Source organism: Aulonocara sp. 'chitande type north' Nkhata Bay, linkage group LG2, assembly GCF_057382095.1.
Source record: "Aulonocara sp. 'chitande type north' Nkhata Bay isolate Kocher_YH1m ecotype deep benthic linkage group LG2, A_spYH_male_GT1.1, whole genome shotgun sequence".
NCBI lineage: Eukaryota > Metazoa > Chordata > Actinopteri > Cichliformes > Cichlidae > Aulonocara > Aulonocara sp. 'chitande type north' Nkhata Bay.
This window is the reverse complement of record NC_141345.1, coordinates 18660772-18679133: the sequence shown is the minus strand read 5'-3', so window position 1 is coordinate 18679133 and position 18362 is coordinate 18660772. Positions and strand designations below refer to the sequence as shown.

At 42.3% G+C, this 18362-nt stretch overlaps 2 protein-coding genes across 4 annotated transcripts in view; both read right to left on the bottom strand.

Annotated features, from left to right (window-relative positions):
* Positions 1-9186: 9186 nt before the first annotated feature.
* Positions 9187-16187, bottom strand: LOC147337637 (transmembrane protein 182-like). The gene is made up of 5 exons (XM_086262814.1): positions 15873-16187; positions 13041-13164; positions 12419-12517; positions 10074-10211; positions 9187-9757 (listed from the first exon to the last, which is right to left on the bottom strand). Exons 1-5 carry the CDS (start codon positions 16044-16046, stop codon positions 9537-9539), a joined length of 756 nt encoding a protein of 251 aa, XP_086118940.1. The 5' UTR covers positions 16047-16187; the 3' UTR covers positions 9187-9536.
* Positions 16188-16490: 303 nt separating this feature from the next.
* LOC147337636 (sodium/hydrogen exchanger 2-like) overlaps positions 16491-18362 on the bottom strand; it is an 11897-nt gene continuing 10025 nt past the window's right edge. For all 3 annotated transcript variants that reach the window (XM_086307401.1, XM_086307389.1, XM_086307396.1), the window contains exons 13-14: positions 18045-18108; positions 16491-16927 (exon numbers count right to left, since the gene is read on the bottom strand). In XM_086307401.1, the coding sequence (XP_086163527.1) occupies positions 16743-16927; positions 18045-18108 (249 nt within the window). In that variant the 3' untranslated portion in view covers positions 16491-16742. The remainder of the gene's footprint in view (positions 16928-18044; positions 18109-18362) is intronic.

Here is an 18362-nt window from a genome sequence, read left to right as displayed (position 1 = left end):
AATTACCTTATCAGTGGTGCATAATCCCATGGTCAGTGTCTGAACGCCACGTATCAAAGCAAAGCAACGTCTCTTTCATGCGGCGGTTTCTTTTTTCGGAGGCCCTGATTAGTGGTTTGTGAGATTGCAGATGAGGTTATTTTTTACTAACAATTAGTGTCTCGAGGCCAAAATAAAAAAGATTTTTAAAAAGGTGTGTTTATTTTGTTTTGTTTATTTAGTAGTAGCGCTCTAACGGTAACTCTAATTGTTGCCCCAGAGAATCCGTCTTAGTCATATGATTAATGAAAACAGTGCAAGGCTGGATTTTGTAGATATAACATTAAAAGAATAAATCAGCTCACTGGAAAAATGTTTAAATATTTGCTTTCTCGTAGAGAGGGAGTTGATTGACTGAAGAGATGATTGGCCTAGATTAGTACAGCCGGTGTGCTCTACAGTTTGTTTGTTTGGTACTTTTTGGTATTAAAGTAGGCAAAAGATGTTAATTTCTATGCATCTAGTGTACTCATGGGGTAAAGGTAGGGTTAGTTCACTATGGCCATAACTCACATCGATCCAATAATAATAATAATACAGGTTCAAAAAAATCAAGCAGCACACAAGACAACAGGACTCTCTCAAAAAACAACAAGTATGGTTTTTAGGACTTCATCCAGCCATTTAAAAGCTCTAAGCACAGCATTAGGACTGTATGAATTTATCCGTTTCTTACATTGCTGTGGAGGAAACATGGCATCAGTGCATTGAGGTTTGCAGGCATTCATTTATGAACAGCTCTCACAGCATTTCAGTCAGGTCAAGTTCTGGACTTGCAACATTTGTTGCTATTTTGGGGTCATTGTCTTCTTGCATAACCCAATTTCAGCCAAGTTTTGGCTTTTTGACAGAAGAGTTCATTGTGGAATCAGTGACTGCAAGCCGCCCACATCCTGCGGCTGTGGTACGCCCAAATCATGACTCTTCCACCACCGTGCTCGACAGTTGCTATGATACGCTGACATGGCGTGTTTGGTTTTCACTAAATGTGGCACTGTGCATTATGCCCTGACATCATCACTTTGGTCTCATCAGTAAAAAAAAGGGACATTACTCCAGAACTGCTGTGCTTTGTTGAGATCCACAGAGCTCAGTATACTGTAAATGTATACTGAAAAACAATCTCCCCATAAAGCCCTTATTATTTGGGCTGGATCAGGTAATTGTGCACCATCCCTTAATTACACTGTAATAGGCCAAGGCTGGCTGGAGGCTTTCCATGATGCATTGACTGTCTCTTCTTCCTGTTAAAAGGTAGTTTTTCCTTCCCACTATTGCCAAGTGCTTGCTCATAGGGGGTCTGATTGTTGGGGTCTTTGCCTGATAATAATATAAAGAAACCATTCTTGTGATGTTTTTATATTTAATATATAAATAAAATTGAATTTAATTAAACTGTAATTCTCTTGAATTGCTGGGATTCATGCCTACCAATACTTACTTCAAGTGCATTTAATGCGGTGCATATGTGCCGATCTCCACGCATCTCCGTTTTGATGTGGAGATGATAATTAAGAAATAATTGAAGCCGCTAGAGAAGTGTGAAAGATGCATTCTTAAATGTCTGTGTAATTCTGCTCAGAATATGTTAACGTATGCACAGATGTTAATGCAGAATCTACGTTGGGCTCCTGTCTTCACGCACCTCAGCGCTTCCACATATGTACTTACCCTCAGCTCTGCTTGCAGCCTTACTGGATCTGTCAACTTGGGGAAAATTTCCATTTTGCAGCTAACTCTGCAGCCTTTTGATGGGTGCGTCTTGCCGACTTTTATCTCTCAGTGCGTCTGAAAACTAATTAATATTTTTTTTACTCTCACTCACTCTCTCTCGCTCCCTCCTTCAGGCAAATATTTGTTTCCTCTGAAGTGAGCGTGGGCAAACCTTCTTCACGGCTCCATATGCTGCCAGCTGCCAATCAAGCGAGCTAGAACCCTGAAACTAATCGCAACCCCCTCCTCCTTTCTTCTGCGTCTCCTCTCCATCTCCTTCAGCAGAAATGAAGGAGCTTGGGAGAGTGATGTTTGTGTGTGAGTGTGTGTGTATGTGTGTAGGGGGTGTTACAGGAAAATAAAGACATACAGTAGAGAAGAAAAATGATGGCTGAGACACGAGCCCAAAGCAGGATCTCCTCTGTTGTGTCTGTCCACAGAGCACTTCATGCTTGTCTCTATGCTAAGCTCTCTGTTTCCATTTTACATCCTGCTATTTATTTATTTACTGTTCACATAGATTGTACTGTCTCTGTGCTGGATTTGTACTTGTTTGCTTGACAGCTCCAAGAGCGAACAGCGTGTGTACACAGTGGCTGGTGTATGTGTGCGCCCTACCAGATAGCTACAGTGGTGCCAAAAAAAACATACAGACTAGGACAGAACAGCTTTGCATGCCCCCACCCCCACGCAACCTGCAGCAGGTGAATGAAGAAGGTAACAGAAATGTATTTTGTCAGTCATACTGGTGTGTTTCCACGTGAGCTCGCTGTCTCTGTAAGATACTCAGTGGTTGAGAGTGTTTCCCATGGGGCTCTTTGTGCATATAGCACCACTGTGGGTAATGAGGGAAGAGAGGGAGATGATGGACAAGTGTCCAGTGCTCTTCTGAGGAACTTTTAGGGCAACATTTTCAGCATTAGCATGAGGCTCGTAAGCCTCTTCTCTTTATTTTCCAACCAGGGATTTATTTTAGACACATACACACAAAAAAATGATTGTATCTCTCATATGAAACATCCAAGACCAGCTTATTCAGGGAAGAGAAATCAAACACACCTGAGTATAAACCATGAGAGTGCATCTCTTTTCTGGGACTATTTTTAAGTTTTTTTATGCTACAGACACAGGGGAAAGGTGGGTGAACATGACCATGACTATGTGCAATCAACTTGTGATCTCTTTGCCTGAAATGGTTGCTTGAAAACGGGGACGAGGTCTGCAGCTGCCTGCAGTCAGCTGCCGTCTTCAAAGTAACTGGTGCGTCGAGATGGTGATAAAATAAGACAGAGTCAGTCTGCTATCAGCTTGCAACTGAATGTGGTCATTTGGCAATCTGTCTGGGATAAAATCACAAATCATGAATCTGTCACTCTCTACATGCTCGAAGGTATTTATTGGAGATAGGTCGCCTCCCACCAGACGACCTGTGCAGCTGCCTTGTGATCAGACGTGGCTGTCCAGAGATTGAGGGTGACAGTGATAGCAATGTAATCACTCTCCAACTGATTTTTCAGTCCTAGGGAAGTTGCTGTGTGACTGCAGAGTGTCCTGACCTTTAGAATAGAATAGAATTCAACTTTATTGTCATTGCATATGTCACAAATACAAGGCAATGAAGTGCAGTTTGCTTCCATCCGGAAAGTGCTTTAGCAATAATATAGATATATTACAGAATATAGATCTATTATAGGTATGTTACAATGTTTTATTATGCAAAACAAAAGCTTATTTACTTGTGTTTTTTTTTAAAATATGTGTATATTACTGATTTAGTGACTTTTATGTGTAGCACATATTATGTGTAACTTGTGCAACACTTTGGTCAACTGATGTTGTTTAAAACGTGCCGTAAAAATACACTTTGCTTTGACATGACTGAGGCTTCAGGGGCGGAAACTTCCCGGTCATGGTTTGGGTCAAAATATAACTTTTTTAGAATATTGAACACGTGTTAGAGAGATCAGTTTTTCAGGTTTCCCGGTTGCCTAGCGCCACTTCATATGCAGGTAATGACTTAAGTGATAATACCACGTGCAGGTCGAGACATGGCAGCTCGATGGTATTTTTAAAACTTCACTTTATCTCGCTAACGCCTGATTGGACAACCTGTCTGGTCTTTTGGTGGGAACAAAGAGAAGGAGCCCAATCATGGCTGTTTTCTCACTTCCACATGTGTGGCCAATCCCTGAGCTAAGTGGGAAGTTATAACAGTTATCCACCTAGAAGGTTGGTACTAGATTATCTGACAAGCTTTTTCCACAAAGCATCTGCAATCTTCCACTTCAGTTATTGAATGAGAAGCACCTATGAGCACAGCGCTCACATATACAGGACAGTAATGTGATGACAGTAACGTATTTTGTGATTATTCTGAACCAGCAACGAGTGCCAGACAAACAAACACAAACCTCGTGTCGCTCTATTCAACTTCTCCACTAAACGTAGACAATCTGTCTTCCTTTGCCTTACATCCAGTTTTGACCACACTCAGCAGTGCATTTCACCTATTTGCTCTTTTTTTCTCTTTCCTGCAGCATATGTTGCAAACGTTTGAGAGAACATCTCGGGCGACACAGAAGAATCTCTCTGAAGACTGAAACCACGACATTAAGTCCTTCACTAAGAGTCAATTCTTGTATCAGGCCTTGCTGTGAAGTACAGTCTGTTGTATACATTACACACACACACACTCACACACACACAGGCTTCACTGTCTCCCTCCTGCTATCATCATCATCATGTGTGTGTAACTGATCCTGTCTTTGTGAGGTTAATTGAAGGCAGGAGCTCTGACTGTCTGAGACATAATCTGTCTGTGTGAAAAGTAAGTGTGCCTGTATTGTGTGTGTGTGTGTGTATGTGTGTGTGTTTAAGGATTGGGTGTTTGAGGGGAGGGATGTCTTTAATATGGCGACACTACTTTTTAAAAAAATACAAAAACAGAAAAAGAAACATGCAGCAACTCTTCTTTATCCCTCCACCTGCTCCCTCTCTACCTCGACTAAAACCCCCAATACAGATTAGCTCTGTGTGTGTGTGTGTGTGTGTGTGTGTGTGTGTGTGTGTGTGTGTGTGTGTGTGTGTGTGTGCTGGGTGAGGGGTTAGTGGGTCTGTTCCTGGGGATTTGGGGTTTACAAAAGAAACAAAAAAAAAAGAAAAAAAAAAGCCAAGAGTGATGCCATAAGGCTTTGCTTTTCTCTCATATCAGCTCTTATCAGGGCAGTCATTTTTGACAGGAGAAAAAGCCTTTATCTGGAAGAAGCTGTGTCCGTCTGGCCCTGCGTGTGAGCACAGACACACACACACACAAAGAGCCACGCTCAGGGCCTATCGGACTGGGGCTCACACACACACAGAGCAGGTAATCGGCTCACTAGTAGAGTTAGGGGGTTAGAGAAAAGAAGGAAAAAGCTCTTGCCAGAGTGTATCCCGCTCTTTGACTGGATTAAAGCCCACCAGTATTCAGTCCAGGTGCTCTGGAGGACAGAGGGCCGAGGGGGTCCACGTGGGGTTAACTCTCCCTACGGTGCGAGATCACTTCCTGCTGTTCGCCACCTGACACATCGTATGCACGTGGCCCTCAGCACAAACTGGGAAGTACATCAACGCATAGACATACATGGAATCATTTCTGCTGATCGATATGCTCCTCTGATGTTTCAGGGTTCATTTTCAGAGCGTTTAAGATCTTATTACCATGTCATGTCTTTATTCTTGTGATATACATTAACTATAACTATATAATAACACCATAATTGCCGACACTTGAAGTGCAAGATTATTTCTGTTTTAAATGAAGTGATACTGTGTTTCCATTGTAGTGGTTGACAGGGGAGGAGACATAAGAGTTAATTAACTCTGATTAGGATGAGCCACAGTCACTGAACAAGCCAGGGTTCTAGCTCGATACTCCACTCAGTAATTGCTTCCTTTCCTTTTTCTCTTCTTTCCTTTTACTTTCCCTTATATGTCTTCCTTGTGTCCATCCACGCATGGGAAGCTCGTCTTTCATAGAGGAGAGCTGGAGAGCCCTCTGCTGGCTCATCATGCACGTCTGTCAAGTGAAGATAGGCCAACTATTCATCTGGGCTGCAAAGCATTGGTTTGTTCAATAAAAATAAATAAAGATGTACAAAGTACTTTTTTCCATACAGAGTTCAGTTTTTCAGTCAGCTTCATGTAAAAGTCTTTAGTTGATTGTTTTTCATGTCTTTTAATCGCACACTGAGATCAGGCTCTGCGAGGGCCGTGCCATCTGTTGCAGGAGCTCTTACTCTTCCTCATGCTGCAGATAGCTGTTTATGACTCTGATCTTATATTTGGGTTTGTTGTCATGCTGCAGCAGGAATTTGGAACCAATAATAGGACTCCCTGATGAGAATGCAAGACAGATAAAAATGCAAACATCTGTGTATGGTCATTTGATCTGCACGAATCAAATTTAGTTTTACAAGAGAGACGTTTTAAGACACTGACATCAGCTTTTTTAAATCCTAAATAGACAAAGAGTAAAATGACTCTAACAGTCAAGAGTCATGGGGTTTTAGTAACCCCGATTCTGAATTCATACAGCTTTTGTGGTCCCAGCAGCAGCAAGCCAAGTTTCAGTGAAATTTCCTGCCATTTGATTAAAGCTACAACAATAGGATCAATACTTTGTTTCTATCCCTAAAGGTCAGTAGGTAGCACTCTGAATCATATTACATATATTATGTTTTTGTGAAAAAGAAAAAACTGTACCAAAGTACATTTAACCAAAGCATCAACTTTAAAAGAAAGCTGATTAGCATGGCAATAGCAATAACATGGCTGATATCCTGAATTCAAATTGGATAAGCAGTAACCCTACTGATATACATCGATCTTTGTATTTCAATGTCATTTTTTTAAAATGACATTGGACGATTGCTAGCATTAGCTAGCTAACACTGATATTTATGAAGGATGTATTAATAAACATCCATTAATTACACATATTAATTAAGTAGTCAAAGAATCAGCTTAATCGAAGGTCAGTTGTTTAATATTTATGAGAATATGTCATTATGTGCTTATTTTTACAGAAAAAATGTCTACGAACTGCAGTGCCTACTTTGTAACACAGTCAACTCATGCTAAGCTGCACTTATACTTTGACATATTCAACAGATATTATGAGCAGAATAAGTCAGCGAGTTGATACAGTATTAAAGTCTTCCTACACAATCATTAGAAGTTTTAGTTTTCTTCTGCTCATGACTTACAGGACGTAAACTGAAATAATTGAGGCTAGCCTAGCTTCAGGGCTAACAGCGTATGCGCTAGCATTATTTGTGATGGGTTCAGTTTCAAGGTGAGGACCAGACAACTCTCATAATCATGTATATTTAAACCTTATTAGTCAGTTTTTTAAGTAGGTACCCTTTCTCTTAATTTAACTCACCGAGCTTGAACAGAAAGAGTTAGAGCTACCACAAGGAATGATGATTAGCTCTTTTATAAAACAGGTATGGAGAGGGGAAGACAGCAGGTGGGGTCTCAGCAGAGGTCTTGGCAGGAGAGAATATTTATGCTCATGGCTCCTCGTGTTGTTAACAGAAAATGCAAATCAAAGTTACTATTACAGTGAGTATGTGTTTAAAGAATCAGGAGATGTACTTCTCTTTTAGTTACACAAACTGCTGTCGTACTGTTCAAGCCCCTCAGTGGTTCATCATAAGCCCCGAGAGTCTGAAAGAGTTTGGTTCTCAATATAGACCACAGGCCTGAGTCATGGCCTTTAGGTTACACACAACAAACTAAAGAAGTTCAGTCAGGAATCTCTTCTTATTTTTATTATTCACGTAATTGTCACATAAAAGCGGTTCATAAAAACGTTTTTAGTACCCGACGAGCAGCTAAAATGGGAGGTTTGCAGATTCGAAAGACTTTTTAAAAACATTTTCAGGCCTGAGTAAACTGCAAGGGTCTTCTAATGGGCAGTCAAAAGACAATACAATGGCTGCAATGTTTATTTCCTCTTCTTCTTCTTTTTTTCTTCTCAAATTTCAGTGAACCAGAAGAATATTTTGACCTGTTCAAAGAGTTCTAAGGACAGGGCCCAAATACTTAAAGGGATTATGCTAGGACAAGCCGCACTACCCACTCTCTGTTCCTAACTTCCTCCCCAGTGCCATTCGGTCCCTTTGCCTGAAAGACTTCCAGTGTTGCCTCATCTCTTTCAGGACCCTCACGTCCTCGAGCCTGACAGCCATCGCCTAATCAAAGACCTTCTTTTCAGAGGGAATGCTAAGTGCTCCTTAAATGGAATGAAAACAGGACACTTATTACTTGCTATTAAATTATTTTCAGTGATAGTACACTTAACAGAAAACAAAGCTAATGTAAAACATGCCATTAAAGCTCAACTGTCACTGGAGACATCCGCTGGTCCAAGTCTGTCTGAGTGGCCAGCAATGGTAGCGACAACCACATCATCGGCCTCGCATGTAGCGCCACTAGCAAATCACTGACTGCATGCCACAGGCTTTGACTTCTTCTGTTTGTTTTTCATCTGTCAGACTGTCATCACGCTTCCTCAGATCAGAAGTGGTGCTTTTTTTCCCCCTGTGGTTGAAATCCTGTCAGAAACCAGCTGTGCTCAGCTGTTCAGACTTCCTGCTCAAAGGACCCAGTGTTCATTTGTTATGTCACAAAGTCGAGTCAGTTTTATTGATATATGTTGTTGTATTTTCTGCGCAGAAATAATTCCACACACAGAATTTCATTGCAAAGATGTTACAGTCGGTCTTGCATAAAGCAGCTCTAGTAACGATATTTAGATATTATGTGCACATGTATTTCAGAAATCAGTGGACAGTTTGATCACAGCGTGTATGTGTGTGTGTTTGCGTGTGCATGAACACACGTGTGTCGAGTCCTTTGAAGCAGACATACACCCCACCACTATCACTGCCGTTCTTGCTCCTCAGATGAAAGCTGATATGTGATTGAGAGTCCAGCCGCTTGTTTCCATTCAGAGCAGTGAAAAGGAAAGACGAGCTAATATTGTAGCACTTGTGATACAATCACACGTCAGCGTTTCTCCTTTTGAATAACACAAGAAAAGATTCCTATAGGGCACGGCTCATTTTGGGAATTATTTTTGGATTTAGCTGCACTCTGGGTTTGAAATCTAAATCTAAAGTTTCTGTAAAAGGTGGAAAAAAGAACAAAAAACCAGAAAGAAACAATAAAGCATGGGGGGATTGAATGAGGAGTAAAATGTGATTGGGGTGAAGGAGGCAGGTGGCTGGCCTGCTGTACACCAACCAAACCCACAAACAGCTGTTCATTTCTCAAAGCACCCTTGTGCCCCCCTCCATGCATCAATTCTCCCTCTCTCTTTCTGTCTCTCCCCCCCAATATCTTCCTCTTTCCCGCTCCACCCCCACCCTCTCCCCAAGCCTCCAGTCCACCCAGCCATTCCTGCCTCCCACCTCACTCTGCTGCAGCTAAACACACTTTGATCACGCGCCAGAATCAGGACACAGCTGGTTCACCCGTGCACTTCTCACCGTCTGCTTATCATTTGTGGCGATAGTAAAACATGGCAGCGATAACATGTTTAAGTAAATAGTGACATTTGAGGAGAAATTAAGCAAAGTGGGAGACAGACAGAAAACTTCCAGGAGACCCAAAGCAGCGGCAGTATTTACATCCCAAAAACACGCTAATCCAGTCAAGTGCAGGACATAAAAAAGTCAGGCCTCTCCACCACCACCCGCTCCCCTCCTCTCCACCCTGTGATCCAGGCGGGCAGGTCACTTGCTGGCATGAATTGCACGGCCTACCAGCAAGAAGACCAAACCAGAGATGAGCTCCAGGGGCACTCCGGCAGCCGCCACCATGAATGACAGGCCGTAGAGGACTGAAACCTCAGCGTTCGGACATGTTTCCCCTCTCTCCTGAAGGATGTAGCTCTTCACATCCACCACCTCCATCCACAGGACGTAGAGCAGAAGCGTGAACAGGAACAGGCAGGCTGCGGAGAGAGACAGTATTAGAGAGACAGACACAGAGGCCGTCAGTGCTGTGAGTGGCTGCAGAGGAACGCAGCTCCTCTTCATCTCTACTGTTACCACGGCAGCAGTGTTTACTGCTGTCGTTATAGTGACAACACTGCAAAGTGACATCTGCTGCTCCGCGTGCCGGGTGTGTGTTTATCATGTGACAGGTATGAACAGCTGACAGCAGCAAAGGCTGCAGAATGAATGTGCGTCTGTGCATTCGTCTCTTATTTCACGCTACAGTTAGGACTTACACACACATAGATGCACAGGCAGCAGTCTATATTTTACCAGCAGCTAAGAGGAAGGCCCCGCCCAACTTGTAGAGTTTGTAGCTGATGAAAGGAACACCACAGACCAAGAGGAAGCCTCCAGCCAGAGCTAAGACGAGTCCGAGGATTATCAGCACGGTCCAGAAGCCCCGAAACACTGCAAGAAACACAAGCACAGCAGTGGAATCCCATAAGTGTTCTGCAAAGAAAGGGTGTTTTTGCTCAGGTTTTCAGTTTAATCCCAGCCCCTTGGATTCATTTGCTGACCGGTCCACAAACAAGATGCTGAAGCCCAGGTTGCTCCTGTCGGCTGGCGAGTCTTGCATTCCTACCCAGGAATTTTGTGTATGTGTGTGAATGGAAGAATAGGAAACACATTGCAAAGTGCTTTGTAGAGCTGCCAAGGTTAAAAGGATGTCATATAAGAACGGATCATTTACATGTAAGAAGTTAAAGTCAGCATCCAGTTACTCTGGCTCTGAGAAAAAGAAAGCAAGAAAACTGCTCTTCCACATCAGTCATTACATGTTCATTTTGTTTGGTTTCAGTCACAGGAAGGCAACGCTGGTTCTGATCTTTTGCAAGAAGATTGGAAACAACCAGCCATCTGTAGATGTGGTTAAATGCTGTCCTATTTAACACACAAATAGAAGAGTGTTTCCCATCTTCCCATAAAACGCTTAGCAAGAAAGCACAAAAAAGTATTTCCCAAAATAGACTGTTCCTTCAGGCTGGTCCTTTAATAACTTCGATATGGTCCTGATACGTTTAGGCTGTAATATGAGCACTTTTTGACTGAATAATAAATACCAGATTAAGTATTTCTCTGCTAAATCTTTACTGCTGTAGCAAAGATGGGATTTACTACTGATATATATGTGGGGACCTACAGATGAGGCCAAAATTATTAAGCGTTGCTTCTTTTAACGGATCGAAGGAATTTGTTATACAAGTGTCAAGAACAGGAGTGAGGAGTATCCTCAATAAATTCCAAGAAACCCACAGAGTACAGAACACGCCTGGCAGTGGTAGGAAGTGAAAGATTTCAAAGATTCTGGAAAGAAAACTAGTGAGAGATGTTTCTAGAGAGCCCAGAATAACTGCGAAGACACCCATGAATGATTTAGCCAAGTTGGGAATTGTAGTCTCAAATGAGACAATCACTAGAGCCCTGCACAGGAATGATGCGAGATTGGAGACCAGGAAAAACTTCACTTCTGCAGAAGACACGCCTTCAAGCCAGACTGCGGTGTGCTAAGGACACCCTAGAGACAGATAATGCACACTAGAAGAGCGAGAAGAGGAGATAAAACTAGAGCTCTTTGTCCACAGACACTTTGCTGATGTTTGGAGAAAGTAGTGAGAGTTCTACATCTCAAAGGACAGCGTCCCCACAGTGAAACACGGTGGTGGGAGGATCATGATGGGTGGATGCTTCAGTGGGTCTGGAACTGGGAATCTCATCAAGGTGGAAGGAATCATGAAGTTTATGTGAAGATTTTAAAAGCATTCAAAAACAAACCTGAGTCTGGGTCGTCTCTTTATCTTTAAACACAACAACAACCCAAAATATGTCGCTCCTGGGGAACAACTACCTCCAGAACACCAAAGTAAATGTTACTGACTGGCCAGTTCAAAAAAATGCAAAGCCCTGACTTGAAAATCACTGTGGGATGAACTGAAAACCAGGGTCCCTGCTGGAAGACCATCAAATCTGGAGAGCATGTGAGACATGTTGAAAACTACAACAAACGACTGCAGGCTGTTATCCAGCAAAAAGAGTAAACGACTGACTGTTAGCATCGAGGAGGTAATTATTTGGAACCTGGTAGTTTTTGTGAAATAATTTTGTTTCTATGTGCAAAGCAAAAATAATGTAAGCATCCAAAATAAAACAAGGATGTTCAGACAAGCTGTGCTAAAAACAAGTTATCGCTCTGTTAAACAGCATTTGGGAAATACCCATATTTTTATTCAAGAGTAAAAAATATTTCTCAATCATGTATCAAAGATTTGTATCAAAGATAATTTTACCTGAAGTTTAGGAGTGAGACTACACCTTAAGCACTCCTCTTCTAAAAACCTGTACCTGCTCCAAACACCTGTCTGTTCTCAATTTTAGGTCCCACCCTCCCCGTCTTTCTCTCCGTTTCCCAGATAGGCAGTTGGTGTATCCGGCATCCTCATATCAGTCTTCTCCAAACCTCTGCCTCTCACCCAGCTGGCGTCAAATAATCTATCCACGATTATTTGTACATATTTTGTTGTTCATAAAATGTCTTGCATAGATTTGACCTCACTACTGAACAACAGGAAACAGAAAGACGTGTGTCCATGCAGCATATATTTGAGACTGTGAATTACCTGCTGTGGGGTCATAATTTGGATGAGGGACTTGTCCAACTGCAACCGGTAGCGGGAAGAGGTAACCATGGATGCAAACCTTAGACTCTGGCTGGTTTGCTATAGTTAAAAAAATGAGAAAGGTTTACAAAAATAATCACTCAAAATAATGGGCAAAGGTCTATAACCACAATAAACAGCAGACATATTAAGGCTTACACATAATTCAGTACTGACTTTATTGTTGCCTTTTATTTCCCATCATTGACTAGATTTTCTAAAAGCAGTGTCTGAATGAGTGGCAGAAGCACACTCAGCTATCGGGCCACTTGAATAACAATATGCTCAATGGTTGTTCTGGATTTCTTTTTCAATTCAGTGATGAAACATTAAGTGCAGCAGAAAATAAAAAAGACACAAATGCAAAATGCAGTCGGGGGAAAACAAAAAGCCCCAAAACACCCCATAAACAACATATTTTAGCAATCCTTTACATTTACTGTCATATATGGGCATTTTTCTTTTCTGCACTTGTAGCATGTCAAGGAGACCGCAGTGTTGAGCAAGGGACACGCAACCACATTGGACAACTCCCAAGAAAACCTTTGCTCAGCTTAACTAGAGGAAAGTTTCGCCTACGTACTGAAGAGAGTGGCCAGCACTGCGTGCGTCGTGGGCTCCACCTGAAACGCACAGCGCCAGAAAAAGCCCTCGTGGTGCAGCGTGAGGGAAGGAGGGGAGGTACTCGCTTCTTCCACCAACAGCGTCTAAGAAAAAGAAATGGAAGACAGACTGACATCACACAGATAGATGCTCGAATACCTAAAGATGGATGAATCCCATTTTCTGTCAGCGCTGTCAACACGTCTGCGCTCGCGGCTCTGTGTGATTCCCTACTTCACTGGAGCCACGGCATCAAACGTGGTTCTGATTATGGCCTGCTGGTCTGTGAGGTTTTCGAGGGGGAACTTATATTCTCTGCTCGCTTGTCAGAAATATGATTGATGGCGCCGAATAACACAACAACTTTAATCATCCTGTTTTATTGAAAATGAAAGACTTTGTTTCTGTGATGTTACGGAGGAATTCACTGGGGGATTAGCTTTTATAAATATATCCCTTACGTTGCACTCTTTGAACTTTCACACAAGTGCTTCATGGGAGAATAAACTGGAAAATTAAAGGGCCACTCCACTGATTTTACACATGAAGCTCAGCCGGCTCGTCAGTGAGAGTCCTACTCGGCGTGTAAAAACAGTCATATCAAGGTGCCACAGTTTTGTCAAACCTTACCCCGAACCGCTTTTATTTTACAGCTGGCAGTCGAAGTGATGGACCAAAAATATAAAATTTATGAAATACACTCAAATTTTCAGCAGCATGCTGATAGCAGCAAAAGGTTATCAAGGATGTCAGTGTGTGATGACTGGGTGGTCCACAGCTGTGGTCCAGACTGAAAGATCTCAACATCTGGGTGGATTACTCTGACATACTCTATATAATCCCTGTTTTTGTCTCCTATTCATGAAATAATACCTCGGCTGCTTATTTGCTTAATATCAGCATGTTCATATTTTAACCAGAGCCATGCTCGTCTTCACAAAGATGCTACTGTAGTGTGTATGATGGGGTGCTGTGTCACAAACTCTGGATGTGAAGTCAGAATGTAGGTGTGTAATGAGCAGGGAGGGTTTGATGAAAGGTGCATTTGGAGGTATTGTGGTAAGATCATAAAGGCCACTAAATACAAACTACAAGTCCACATGTCTCTTCTAACTCCTCTCCTGCACACTTTACAGAAGTGCAGTCACCTACAACAGGAAGGCCAAACATAAGGTCCGGGGGCCAGAATCAACCCGGCAACAGCTCCAATCAGGCCCACTGATTTTGAACCTTTAACTGTATTTTCATACGTTTTACAGCTTTTCTGATGAAGACCTCCAACAACTCGTAAAGTACCAGTGAGGACAGTGCAGGGAATGAGCAAGCTGAACTTTTTCTGTACTTTTGCGAATTTATCATGTGGAAAGACTGAGGCGTGCTGTTTAAACTGCACTTCTTGTTCTTATATTGAGACATCTCATGGATTTAATGTTTGGATCAAAGTCTTTACACTGACAGAAAGGGGAGTTTTACTGGTCCAGTCTATTTAAGATCAAACTGGGCTGTACTAACCACTATGTAAAATGAGTTTAGACATCCCTGGCCTCCCACACGTTTGGTCAGAGTGTAATCGGTCAAAAAAAAAAAAAAAATGCAGTGGTTTCCAAATCAGGAAGACTTCTGATAATGATTGTCAGTCAGCAACTTTTACTGGATTCACAAATGCAAGACCTTTGCTATGCCATTAAAGAGACAAAAACATATTTTTTAAAAACACTCCAGTTGAACTTATCTAAGAGGCAAAGTGGAGAACTGTAGCCTGACTGCTTTCTCTTGCAGGCCAAAGAGGTTAAGAGTCCTCTGCCCTGACACGGTTAAAAGTCAGTACCTGTGTTGGTATGGAAGTAGATTAATAATGGATTGTATTTATATAGCACTTTTCAAGGCACCCAAAGCGCTTTACAATTCCACTATTCATTCACACACTGGTGGAGGCAGCTATAGTTGTAGCCACAGCTGCCCTGGGGCAGACTGACAGAAGCGAGGCTGCCATATCGCGCCATCGGCCCCTCTGGCCAACACCAGTACGGTAAAGTGTCTTGCCCAAGGACATAACGAGCAGGACAGAGAGCCCGGAGATCGAACCGGCAACCTTTCAGTTACAGATGCGCTTCCCAACCCCCTGAGCCATTAGTGAGCATTACTCAGGTAACCAGTAATGCTGACCAGTGGATTCAGGTTCTGGAGCAAAATATGCTGCATTGCAGTGTCTTGTTTCAGGGAAGGTCTTGCTTATTTCAACAAGATATCAGCAAACAACATTCTGCATGTATTCCAGTATGGGTGGAGCTGTTGCCCAGTCAAAACATTTGGAGCAAGATAGGTTCAAACTGCTGGGCAGCTGGAATCCTTACAAGAAAGAATAACGCTACTGCCACGTTTCAAGAATTTGATATTGCAGCAAAGCATCTGACCCAGCTTTTATGAAACATGCCGGTAGCATCAAAATCTAAACTTATATTTTTTTCTTTTAAAAACAAAATCCCTCTGCTTCAACATTTGCTGTTTTCCTTGTTCTAGTTTTAATTAAAACTCATATGTTCTGTGATTATAAATGTGTTTTGCACAGCCTCCCAGCTTCTTTGGAAACAAGGTTGTAAATTGCTTCAGGACATCTTTAAATATCTTATAGTGGCACAGCAGCGAGTCCACAGCACCTGATCGGGTTTCCCCGTTTATTCTTTTTGTGGTTTTCACGTGTGACCAGTTAAAAATAATATTTTCAGTTGCTGTTATTGAATTGATGTGTTTTGATGGAAGTGATCAGTGATTGCTTACAGTATGTTAGGAATCGCACTTCTATCTGTCCTACCTCAGTCCTGTTGGCATCTTTGTCCCCCATCGGTGTCGTTTGTGTTTGCCATCTATATGGTCCGCAGTTGTCGCTTGCGACCAGCCAGTAGTCAGTACCAAATGCCAGGAAGAAACACAGAGTCCCTATTACCCCAAAAATCCCCCCAGACAGGGCTGCAGCTCCCACCCTCATAACTCCGGCCTTTACCCTGCTTTAAAGTATGATTCCTCTTAGCTTTTAGTCTTCAGGTCAGTGACTCCTTACTTGTGTCCACTCTGAAGGCTGTCTGCCCAGTCCCAATCCTAAAGAACATGACCAGCCTCTCTCAGCCACTCCCTGGCATGCTGGGAGCTGTGAGGAAAAAAATGCTACAGTAACCGAGCAGGTCAAACAGAGGGAGGTGGGGGGACAGGAGTTATTTTAGGACGCAGTAAGCCTGTCCTCATCAGATTACCAGTGTATGTATTTTGCTGTGCATTTGTAAAGGAAACAAGGAGAGGAAAGATTGGCATGAGGACGGTGTGGGCAGCAGGTATCAGCATTTATGACTGCGAGGTATTTGTAATGTTGGTGTTACTCTGGGAATGGTGCTTTGAAAATGAATTAGGCTGGAGATGCAAGAGTTGTTCAAGAGGTGAAACATAGAGCTGAGAAAAGCTTTATTGTAGCCGGCAAATAAATAAATAAAACCATTAAATTCATTTTATGAGGAATTTACTTGGGATGCATCCATGAAATTGCTGAAGACTTCTACTAGTTCTGCTTTGCACCTCACAACTCTGTGCTTAAAGGAATACGAGGTACTTATCACTTCAAATGATGGAACACGCTGAGTTCTTTGCTTTCATATGTTTTTCTCCCTCCCTCCCCGTGTCTCACAGTCTGCATTCATTGCTGCTTCTCATTCTCCAAAACAAAGCTGAGGTGTTTCCTGGCGGCTCTCTCCACGGTTTCTTGATGTTTTGGAGAGACTAGGTCTTCTCTAGCAGCTTTTGGATCCATTGATCTAGTCTGAGCCGGGCCAGCTGAGTCTGAGGAGTCCAGGAGAGTGGATCGTGGGCTTATGGAGCACACTGCCAAGAGGGAAGAGGGTGAAGTGAGCTCAAGAGTCAAAGTCAAAAAAGCTTCTGGTCAAAGATCAGGAGGGAGAGAAATACTAATAAGCTGTTTTGTTTTTTCCTTTCTTTTCTTTAAGTTAGAGCAGAAAGTTTGAGAGACAGCAAACACACAGTTAAAAAACTGCATGAATTAAAACACAATTTTGCAGAAGTAGACAGGATGACTGAGTTTTAATCTTACGTACTAACTAGCAAGAAAAGCAAAAAGCCTTTAAAAGTAAAGCTTTCCATTTTTTCAACATAAGTTTGATAAACAGACATTTGAAAAAGAAAGTGGTTGTCGGACTCTATGCGATCACATAAAAAAAACAAAGTGCACCCTTATTGGTTCCATATGAGGGGAAAGTAGCAGCCTTAATTCATAATTTTGGTCATGTAGCCTGGAAAGTAGCAGCCTGGAGAAACTGCAAAAAACCAAAGAGCTGCATGTCCGACTCCACAGGCCTCAGTTAGCATGTTAAATGTTAAACTTCATGACAGAATGGTTGGCGAGATAAGTTATGGCTTGTTTTAAAGTGCCAGGAGAAAAAACGACCATGGCAGCATGGTTTAGTTTTGAAAAGCTGCATCTGAACAAACAACTTCTGAAACAATGTCATTTGGACAGACCAACAAGACCGAATTTGAGCTGTCTCACCATCTTGCAGTTATTGAGTTTAACTCAGTGCACCAAAGTCATCTAGAGTCAAATATAATGCTATCTGAGAGCTAAAGTTTGGCTGAGAGTAGGTTATTTGGCATGGTAATGATCCCAAACATCGAGGTGTTACCATGGCTGAGCCAAAGTCCAGACATCAGCTTCATTAAAAACTGTGGTGGGACATTCAGAGAACCTGCAAAACCGCAATGAACTGAAGCAATGATGTAAAGAAGAGCAGGAAAAATGTATTGACAATGATGTGAGAGACTGATAAGGTCATACAGAGAATTAATGATTCAAGTTATTGTTACGTAAGTTGGTCCTACAAGCTGCTGAATCATGCAGAGGACTTGGCTGTTTTTTTATAGGACTGCATAGAGTCCTGTCAAGACTTTCTGTTTCACATGGCTGTGCATCTGGCTGCGTCTTTACCTGTGTGAGATCTGCTAAGTCCAGTTCTCACTCTCTGTGGCTCACTTAGCCCACCATCCTCCCCCTGCAAAAGTAGAAATACACAGTACAGCACCATGGAGGATGTTCTCTACTCTGATACCGACACTCCATCATTCACCTAGAGTTTAAACAGATTCCTAAACTTGGAGGCAGTATTTCAACATGAATCCACCAAGCCACAGGTGTCGAACTCCAGGCCTCGAGGGCGATGTGTCCTTGATCCAACACAGCTCATTCAAATGGCTAAAGTACCTCCTCAATAAGTCTTGAAGTTTTCCAGAAACCTGGTAAGGAGCT